This window comes from Ammospiza nelsoni, chromosome 4 (assembly GCF_027579445.1).
Source record: "Ammospiza nelsoni isolate bAmmNel1 chromosome 4, bAmmNel1.pri, whole genome shotgun sequence".
Classification (NCBI taxonomy): domain Eukaryota; kingdom Metazoa; phylum Chordata; class Aves; order Passeriformes; family Passerellidae; genus Ammospiza; species Ammospiza nelsoni.
The window spans coordinates 16,778,224-16,788,902 of NC_080636.1; the positions used below are offsets into that span (position 1 = coordinate 16,778,224).

Genomic DNA, 10,679 nt, shown 5'->3' on the forward strand with positions numbered 1-10,679 from the left:
TTCAAATTATACTTTCTGCCTACAACATGGGGGAGGGAAACCCATGTGCATGTAAATAAGTACAAAATGCAACATCATCGGTGAACTTTGGGGGAAAGAGCAACTGTTCATTAACTGTTCATGAGAGAAGAAGGAATTAATCCTAATGACCTCAGCAATGGGCCCAATTTAATAGAACTTAACTCTCATTAAAAGTCAAGTGAACTGAAATCACTCACTGTCCAAAATTTGGCACGGTCATTCATTTCTAATAAAGACTCTAATTTGGCTACACCACAAACAGTATATATTTCCCCTGCATTCAAATATTCTCTCATGGGAGTTATTCTTATGCAATCAGCAGAGTTTAAAAAAATCTTATTAAACAGGCTTATTAAATCAGGTTATAATTTTTTAGTTGGAGTATAAAACCAAAACCATTAAAGCACACAACTTCAGCAATTTTTGGCCATTTCCTTCATAGCACTGGTAAGTATCAGCTATCCAATTACAACAGAAGCAGCTCACTACATGACCATACAGTCTCTGGTGCTCTGCCTGTGTTAGCCCACAATGCTAAATTCACTCTTGGATATGGAAGTTTTAGGATTAAGTCCCTTTCAGTTCTGTTTCAGACCTGGAGAATACATGTCCCATCTCGTAAAGGTTAATACAGCAAACTGACTATTTCATTACTTTGGATATTCCACAGTTTTTTTAAAAGTTCATATATAACCTGACTTGTTCTGGAATCACCAACCTGAACTTGACTCAGAACCAGCATCATAATAATTACAATATATGCCAATAAAATATTTAATATTTGGCTTTTTTATTTTTCTATACCTTTCATTTTTAGAACAGGGATGGTGTTACTCCCAGGACCAGTACATTGGTACCTGCCACTCACTGAAGTTATGATCTATCTGAAACCAGTAGGCAGTGGAAAAGCCTGTGGACCTCCCAGTCTGAAAATCAACTTTTCCCTTATCATATTAGAATTGTATTAAGCACAAGGAATCCTCTGAAATCTAGATCTCTAGATTTGATCTACTAATATTTTTCAATCTTCCTATTTGTAAACACCTAGATATTTTCCAGTGAGTGTCTTGTCTTTCCCTACTAGCACTGTGTACATTACACTATTTCAGTGGCTCAATTTTATTCTTGGTGCCTCTTCAAACAATCCTGAACACTCTGACAGGCATCAGAAAGTACATATATTTAGAAACACTCCCTTTTATTTGTCCTGTGTCAGCAATGACATCATGCTATTCAAGGTGGTCCTCTATAGTCAGCTGGGGGGCCAGCTCCTGGTTTGGGCATTCCCCATGCCTTTTTTAGGCTTTATTTAATGCAGTGACAGTGGCAATGAATAAACTGTAACTTCACACACAAACACTCCTACCTTCTTCTGTCCTAGGAGAATGCTCTAAATACCAGTCTGTACAAAGATGTGCAGGAGTATCTCAAATCTGGCACCAAGGACAAAAAAACAGCTCTCCATTTCTTCTAATAGCACTGCTATTGTAAGTTATCCCATAGGCTGCACTCCAAACAATGAAATAAGTTGGACTCTCACAGGTACACATGAATAGCTGTTTTACATATAAAAATAAAAAATAAAATAAAATAAAATTATTAAGTCACCACTGCCCTATGTGTAGCCAAAGCAATGTACTACAGAAGTCAAGGCCTTGAAATTAAAAGGTTTGCTTAAAATTTATATTCAATGTCATTTGTTCTGGCTTTCACAAGAACTAGTTTTGGAGACAAGTTTTATGTGGGGATTTTTCCTCCTCATTACACATTTGTACAGAGCAGCTGAACATAATTTTTGTGTGAGTATTGGCCTATTGTACCATGCTTTTTTTGAAGAATCAGTTAATCATCCTACAGAATCCATACACAGAACTTATATGAATAACAGATGTTGAAGCCTCATGAATCTGGCATCCTTATGTGTTCAACAGTTTCAAACATGGATATTTGATCATTTTGAAATTTTGCACTTAAAGATTTAGAAGCATTTAACCTTTCAAATTTTCCATTCTCAAGGATATTTATTCACATATGCCTGATATTGTTTTTGAATAATTTGTGTTCCAACTCTTCAGTTTTTAGCTTTTCACAAAACCTTAAATAAGATGATTTCCCAAAGCAAAACAGATTTTATTCAAGACTGCAATTAAATCCACCATGAAATCCAGCTTGATCATTCATTTATATTTATTTCTGTTTATTGGCTGTATCAGCCTTGATTCCATTTCTCCAACACAAATTGAACAGTCAGCAATCACAAAAAGTTCTTGTTCCTTCTATATTTTCAAATATCTAAGAAGTATATTTGACAGAGGATATTCCTAATTGCTCTCATGTGCCATAAAAAAGTAAAAGGGAAGGCCTTTAGGAGTCACATTTCCTAATACTGTCCTAAATAAAACAGCAGCTCAAATGCCAAAGACTTTGCAAAACTGACAATCTTTTAAAACATCCAAAACAACAGACTGAAGGCATTGTAAAGCTGTGAACCAGTGCCACATAAACTGGAGCTCTGAACTGCTTATGTTTGTCACTGAGCACTTACTGTGAGCCCATTTTTTTTACTTAAATATTTCTGCTCAAATCTTTAAAATTCTTCAATCACTTAGCTTAATCCCAAACCTGACACCATACCAAGGAACAAATGCCTTGGATTTGTGTGGCAAGGTTTTGGTATTAAGATTTTGGTTTATTTCTTATTATCCTCCTCTGATTTGACTGGTAATAAATTAAACTCATTTTCCCCAACTCAAGTTGGTCTTGCCCATGACCCAGGTGCTGAGAGATCACTCCCTGTCCTTACCTCAACCCATGGACCTTTCATTCTATTTCCTCTCTCCAGCCCAGATGAGGAGGGCAGTGACAGAGCAGCTTTGGTGGGTACCTGGCATCCAGGCAGGATCAAACAACTACATAAGCCTACATAAAAGTATGAAGAAATGCAAACTTTATTAACCCTGGATACTGCATTTCAAATGTCACCATAAAGTCTAAGAGAAAGAAAATGTTTTGCTTTCATTCACTAAAAAGCACTAACATACACATAATGAATTCTAAGCCTTCTATACATTGCAAGTAATGGAAAGTCTGTCACTGGAACTGTAGCTTTCCTGTAGCTACAGGGTCCTGTTGATCCTTAACAATAATTTCTTACCTGGTCCTAGACATTATGCAGATGGTGAAGAGACTGAGAGGTGTCAAAAATTTTCACCATAAAAAAACATAAGTCACATTACATATCAGACAGCCCAATGGTTGTACAATGGCAGCTGACAGACCAAAAAAAAACCCAAACCTAATAAACAGTGATGGGTCAATGCCAGGGCAAAGTAAATCCTTTCAACAGCTCAGAGCCATAACAGCCATCTTTGATTTATATGAATTGAACAATTTTATCACAGTTTAATAACATCACCAACAACACCAGTCTCTGCAACTAACTTTACCATGGTTATAGATGAACTCCTAACATCATTGTGTTAAGAACTTAGCCTCAAATACAAACACCTTCATCAGCTCTCCAGGGACTGCAGCAACACAGTATACCTGAGCATAAAATAGCCAGGTTCAAAAAAATATAAACTAATACAGAATGCTGAAATATTTACTTGTGAGTAACACAAAACACCAAGAGCACACATCTCTAAACCAGCTTCCCCACACAATATTGATTCAAGTCAAAACTCTTATATTCTACATTCTCTGTGCCTCCCTCAATCCACCTAAAAAAATCATGTTAAGTTTCAGAATGTAAAATAGGAATTTATAACTTTATCTCCCAGGCACAATGAACCTCTACATAAATACAGAAGCTGTGTAGGATTCTGGTTACAATATTGTAGGATTATTGGTTACAATTACTGGTTACAATTTGTTACAGCTTCTCCTCCAAACACTGAGCACCTTCAATCTTCCCTCCTAAGCATCACTTAGAGACTGTATACAAAGAAGTCAAAACCCAAAGAGGTTTCCACAGTCCTTGGATGCTACAGCAAAAGTCACAGTCCTTCAGGGCCAGAAAGGAGAACGAGAACATTCAATGTATGATAATTATTTCACTCAATATAGTTCAGCAAAGTGCTCAAACACCTAAATTATGTGATACAAAACCTCTGTGGGATGGGCTAGAGAGATCTCTGATCCTACAGCTGAGTGCCTGCCCAGTGCCACATTCCAGCTGTGCTGCAGCTGTGAGCAACTGGCTGCTCCTCCTGGAGCTTGGAGCACAAGCAGCACCTGCACAGCTCCACCTGCAAGATGCTGGGCAAGCCCACACAGAATAGAATGTTGAAAGGAGTCGTTCTTTATGCAGACTCTATTATTTCACTACTTCCACATTTCCATGTCAGGTGGAGAACTTGCACTAAGCACTTTGGGCTTTTCTAGTTTGGAGAAAAGAAGGCTGAGTGGCAATCTCATTGCTCTACATTGCCTGAGGAGAGGACATGAAGAAGGAAGTGGCAATCTTTTCCCTCTGGTATCCAGGGTCAGGATGACTGGGAATGGTTCAAAGCTGTGCCAGGGGAGGCTTAGACTGGACATTAGGAAGCATTTTATAATGAGCAGGTGGTAAAACATCAGAAGAGGCTTCCCAGGGAGGTGGCTGGTGCCCCAAGGCTGTCAGTGTTCAAGGAGCATTCGGACAATTCCCTTAATTACTCGCTTTAACTTTTGCTCAGCCCTGAAGGGGTCAGGCAGTTGGAGCAGATGATGGTTGTAGGTCCTTCCAAACTGAAATATTCTATTCTGCAACCAAGTAAGGCATAAAGAAAGTGGTGACTAAGTGTAGCTTATTCAGGGTCTTTACTATTAGAGAGTTTGACACATACATGATTAAACTGAACTGTATTTGGCTGAAACAAACACATAAAATCATCATTTATTTTACTATAAATCTTAATTCTTCTAGCTGCAGTTTCAATGTTTTATTCACACATTAAAATGATGTTCTGTGGTCTGGTGGGCTGTTGGCTCACTATCACAAAGGTACAGGACTTAGAGAGGAAAGCCAGCCCACCTTGCTCCTTCTCACTGACCAGCTGTCAACAGGCACCACGTGTTCACACAGCAACACACTGCAGCTTTTGTTTCTTCTCCAAAGTCACGTTTATATAAGCACCATTAATTAAATCATTGTCCCACTCAGACAGTTCAGCTCATCCCCCTTGGCACTAGCTGTTTACTTCACCTGATGCTCTTACAAATTAAATAAGACATCCTTCTCCACACCTTTGTCCTTCTTTCTGTTGTCTGGACAGTGCACTGAGGAAACTCAGAAAGGGTGAGGAGTTCAGAGAAAAAACTGGGATCATCAGGAAACAGCAGCTGTGAACAGGGGTGAGCCAAAGAACCAGGGCAGAAAAAAATGGCATGGCTATAGCATGCTATCACTGCACAGAACCACAGCAGGGCAAGGAGAAGATGGAGGTCAGGGTAGGCTTGAGTATGAATACAACTTTAAAAAACAAAACCAAACTTGGGAATAGGCAAAAGCAAAGAAGCCCTGGTAGCAGGAAGGTAAGAAAGAGCAAAGACTAGAAGGGAGGAGGAGGTTGGCATGAACCTAGTCTGAGACTGTAAATACTTTGAAATACAGACACAGAAACTGAGCAGGAGGAATAAAAATGAAGACAGAGAAAATACTAATGGCAATGGGACAAAAGGCTTGTTCAGAGGGAACAAACAAATCTGTGGCTATAAGAGTGTCTAGAATGGAACATAAAACCTCATATTTCCTTGTGCTTCCTCTGCTACTATAAAACACTTGTGCATTTCTCATTTAGTCCCAAACTTGCAAATCCATTCTGTAAGTCTGTCTCCTCACAGTTCCTTAGTTTTTCAACATGCAGTCCAGTGCTTTATCAAAGACATGTTATTCAAACCCTGCCTTTGACTAAGAATGGAGGAAAAGAATATGCAGCAAAATTGTCTTTACAGAACGACTATGGACTGAGGACTGCTGTTAATGCCGATCATCTTTCACCTCTTTTACTCCTTAACTTTTCAGTGTTTGTCTTTGCAAGTCTTAAAACTTTCCGACGACCTTTGTACATGTAATCTGCCTAGCGCTGGCACTTAGGTGCCACCCCGTGTGAGAGCGGAAGCCAGCACGCCAAAGGCAGTAAAGGGAGCAGCGCTGCAGACGCAGACGAACCCGTGTGCCATGGCAGCTGTGTTACGTGGCAGCCGGCAGGAGGAATCAACCGTGCTCAGCCCGCAGGCACGGCCGGAGGGGCGGCGGATCCGCACGGACACAGCCGCAGCCCCGGCGGGAGGGGCCGCGCCGCGGGGAACGCGGGCGACAGGCGGGCTCGGAGCCGGCCCAGCAGCGCCGGGCCCCGGCTCTCACGGCGCGCTCCCAGCCCACAGCCGTGTGTGGGAAAGTGCCGCCCCGCCGCTCTTTGCGGGCGACTCCGGGGCCCGCTCGCTCTCCCCCGGGAGCGCCGGACGCTCCGAGGCGGCGGTGAGGGCCGGGCTGCCCGCCCGGGAGGAGCCGCTGCCGGCGGCCCCGGCCGCCCCTCGCCCTCCCCCCGGCGCCGCACTCACCACCTCCCGCGCCCTGCTGGTGAAGTCGCTTTTGGAGCGGGCGGTGCCCCGCTTGAGCAGCTCGTCCCTGGCGCTGTCCCCCGCCGCCGCCACCCCCAGCGCCTTGTTGCGTGTCTTCACGGTCTTCACGCTGGCCTTGAAGAGCAGAGTGATGTCCACCGCCATGGCGGCCGCCGGTGCCGCCGCGCGCCCTTCCCCGCGCAACGCGGCCCCGCGCGGCGCGTTCCGCCTGAGGGGCGGGGAGGCCGCGGCGGCGCGGGAGCGGCTCCGGCCGCGCCAGGCCCGGGACAGCAGCGCCCTGGGAGGGACGGGAGGGACCGGAGCCGTGTCCCGGCACAGCCTGCCGTGTAACCAGCGCTGTACGGAAAATAGAACGTGTACGGTGTAACGATCCCCCTCCAGGGCGTCCTGCGAGGTGTAGCCGAGCAGTGCTGGTGCAAGGCAGGTTAATTAGAGCTGATTAATACATATTAACGCGATCTGCACTGCGATCTGGGGTAGGCGCTAGTGTGAGACTCCCCTAGGCAATGCCATCGGTGTGATCGGACACTGATCTCCCTGGTGACAGGGACCGGACCCGAGGCAATGGCCTGAGGTTGTGTCGGGGAGGTTTAGGTGGGGTGTTAGAAAATGTTCTTCTCCCAGAGATGGGTACTGGCACAGGCTCCCCAGGGAAACAGCCACAGCCTGACAGAGATCAGGAAGAGTTTGGGCACACGCTGTGACTCTTGGAGTGTCCTGTGTGGGACCAGGAGTTGGACTCGATGATCCTTGTGGGTCCCTTCCAACGCAGAGTATTCTGTGTTTCTGTGATTCTGTGTATGTCCCATGATCACCTCTCCCTGTGTAGGCAGAGCAGCCTTGTTAGACCTGGGGTGTGCAGCGATGGTTTCCTCTGCAGAAGAGAAAGCTGAATTCCCAGGACCCCCAGGCTGCTGCCATCCTGCACTGGGACAGTGTCACATCAGTACCTGCAAGGTGTAGCACAATGTTTGTAATCTGATTCCAGAATAAACTTTGTGAAATGACCTTTGTTATAGATGCTATAACTTTATTATAATGTTCTGTACAGTGGCCTAGCTACATGAGATTACGTGGCACCGTGGGGAAAGCTTTTGACCAAATAACCTGTGGTGTTATTCATATAAATATTCTTATGCATACATATGTGCTGCCCAATGCTCCAGTATCCAGCAGACACCATGTAGTTTTTAACTGTCCTTTCACTGACCAGAAGCATGTTTATTCCCTGACACAGTCTCCAAAGAACACAATTTCAAAATGCTACTGCACCCCAGCAGACTGAAACTTAATCAACCAGAACTATTTTTCCCATCTATTCCAGGGTATCAGGCTTTCTTCTCATGTTGATTACTGCTCTGCTTTCAGTTCAGTTCCCATCAATTCAGCCTTAGCTGCATATTAGTGGTTCCCTCACAGTCATATTGTAATTAGCATTCATTCATACTTTGTTATTATTGTTCTATTTTAAATTGTGTTTTTATTGTGGTATGGATACATATTTCTAATTAAAGGAATAAACTGGTTTAAGTCTCTGTCCTCGGTGCTGGATTTACCACGAGAATATATTTATGGCATTAAATAAGTGGACAATGAAGGAGATTAGAGTTGTCATTCCAGGAATGCCAGCAGTACTTGATTGAACCCTGAGCCAAATGCTTTCTCTTTCAAGATTAAGAAATTCAGTATAATGATACTTCAGCAAAGGACATGTTTAATAAAGCTATGTGAAACACACACGTAGTAAATCAGATCCTTTCAGGTATGTTCCCAATATTGATGGATTTTCTTTTCCTTGCATTACCAAAACCTGAGCAGTCACATTTAATAAACTTTCAGGAATGACTTGATCATGCTGACATCCTCAGTCTTAAACTTCTTGAAAACACTTCTGAGACATGTTCATGAATGCTACCTGTTAAGGTAATTTTCATGTGCTGTGGTTCTGCCATCCTTATCATAATTATTAACTCATTCCACGTGCACATTCTTTCACAGGCACTTGCACAGGTCAGTTTTTTTCAGTAGAAATAAGAAGGACACATCTTGGCCCATAGTAGTATGCTGCTGAAAGTGTAGGTGATAGCATTAACCTGTGGTTTTGTGCACATTCAACTGTATGGTTTGTTCCAATATTTAATGAAGCGAAGATTTACACTCCCTTAAGGTATTCTCACTGAAGTGGCCATTGGATAAGAATCTGCAGAGTTTTTCTATTAGAGTGCTGTTTTTATTATATTTAAACTGTAGAAATATGAAAGCTATTTTGAAATTTTGAACTTCACCTTCCCTTCCTTCTTTTAGAAAAAAACCAATGTTTTGGTGCCTGTGTCAAGTAATAGTTTAATTATTTTCTAATGAGATTTAAATTCTTTACAATAACTGGAATGCTCTATAGGTGTTTTGACCAAAAAAGGAATCTACAGTTCATTAAAGCAGAGTAAATTTTAACAGACATACTATATTTTACCTCCTAATTTTGCAAAGGTTTATACACACATTAAACTACTTTGAATACTTCCACTGAGGTCAGTGGAACCTCACAAGGCACACACATACCTCTTTTACTAGATCAGGACCTTAGCTGGAAATTCTTTGGGCACAAGATCACGTCTTTATTTCTACTTTTACTTATTTATTTGTGCTTTATGCATGTGACCAATAGTTACTGAAAAACACCCCGAAACAGTAATAGTAATATTACACAACCAATTTTGAACCTCAACAGTCTTAAAACTTCCATTCCAGCCCAAGGAAATAAACAGAGACACATTTTAGGAGAAACAGAGTATTAAAATTCCATAAAGCTGATCTCATCTGTCAGAAATAGACTGAACAGTTAATCTGGCAAAAGAAAAACTTAAAGTGCCTTTTTAATGTGAAAGAAGGTTGCTCAAATGGACTGACTCATTAGGTATATAATACCCAGGGCCTCTGCTGTAGAGATAGATAGCTTTGGAGATTACAACTGCTTTAAAATCAGCTGCTAAGAACTGGTGCCCAGAGCTTTCATGCGAACTTGATCCCAGCTTCCTGTGTACAGTAACTGCATCTCCTCACTAGGCATTTGCACTTCCACAGCCACCTTCTTTTAAAAGCTTAGAGCTTACTTTGGAGCAGATATGTTTCAATAGTACATACTGGAGCTTCCTGTAATTGCTAAAAACACTCACCTTGAAATTTAAGATTTTAGGGTTGGAGTAAAATTCCAAAAACACTCACAAAGCACTACAGACCCACCTGGAGCAATGCAGGTAAATTGGTGAGACCACATGCACTGTGCACTCTGTTGTGCCCCAGCAGGAGCATGTCTGGAAGAGAAGAAATTAGGACATTGCAAACTACAACAGTTTTGTGTTCATTGTAAGGACAGCAAACTGATTATCAGGTCTTGGTATACCTTTCTGCTTAATAGGCAGTCTTAGGAAAATCTGCCAGTGAAAAGGAGTTCATGTTTCCCTGTGATTATCAATCAATGTGCCTGTTAAAGAGGGGCTGATGGGGTTGTCTCAGAGACAGGTAACTCCTCAAATTGTAATTTCCTTTGGTGTGAAAGACAGACAAAAGGGAAAAAGCTCCTGAACTTCCTCCCAATGTTACAAAGGTCCTAATTTGGCCCAGGCAATAGAAAACTACATGTGGTCCATTTTATTTTTTTTTTTTCTGGCATAAACCCAGTAACTTTCTTTATTAGATGCCAGTGTTGCAAACTGAAGAGAATATAATGAGGAAGGCAATTTGTTCACAGTGCACATTTGTAACCAAGACAAATCAGAAAGGGAGAAACTCCATTTGATGTCAGCTTGAACTTTTAAGCCAGTAGTGTACATACTTACTGGCTTACACTCAAAGTAAATACAACTTTGTTGATGTGCAGAGAAATTTTCTTCAGTGTTTAAAAGTGGGGCTGGAAGACAGTACAACCTGTACAAGGAAATATGATCACTTAATTGAAACAGAGTTTTGTGGAAAGAATGGATGTTAACTGCAACTTGTGTTGTCTGTGGCCACAAATATTGGCTGCTAGAAACCAGTTCAACTGGCAGAAGAGTGATCTTCCATTGATTCCCTGTTAACAACATGCAAAAGTG

At 42.1% G+C, this 10,679-nt stretch overlaps 1 protein-coding gene across 2 annotated transcripts in view; it reads right to left on the reverse strand.

Annotated features, from left to right (window-relative positions):
- Nucleotides 1-6,763, reverse strand: part of STX18 (syntaxin 18) — a 59,292-nt gene extending 52,529 nt beyond the window's left edge. Inside the window, exon 1 of one of the 2 annotated variants that reach the window (XM_059470885.1) lies at nucleotides 6,568-6,763. In XM_059470885.1, the coding sequence (XP_059326868.1) occupies nucleotides 6,568-6,732 (165 nt within the window). In that variant the 5' untranslated portion in view covers nucleotides 6,733-6,763. Of the gene's footprint in view, nucleotides 1-2,824; nucleotides 2,844-6,567 lie in introns of those variants that run through there. The other variant, XM_059470888.1, reaches the window with a different exon arrangement.
- Between the last annotated feature and the right edge of the window lie 3,916 nt (nucleotides 6,764-10,679).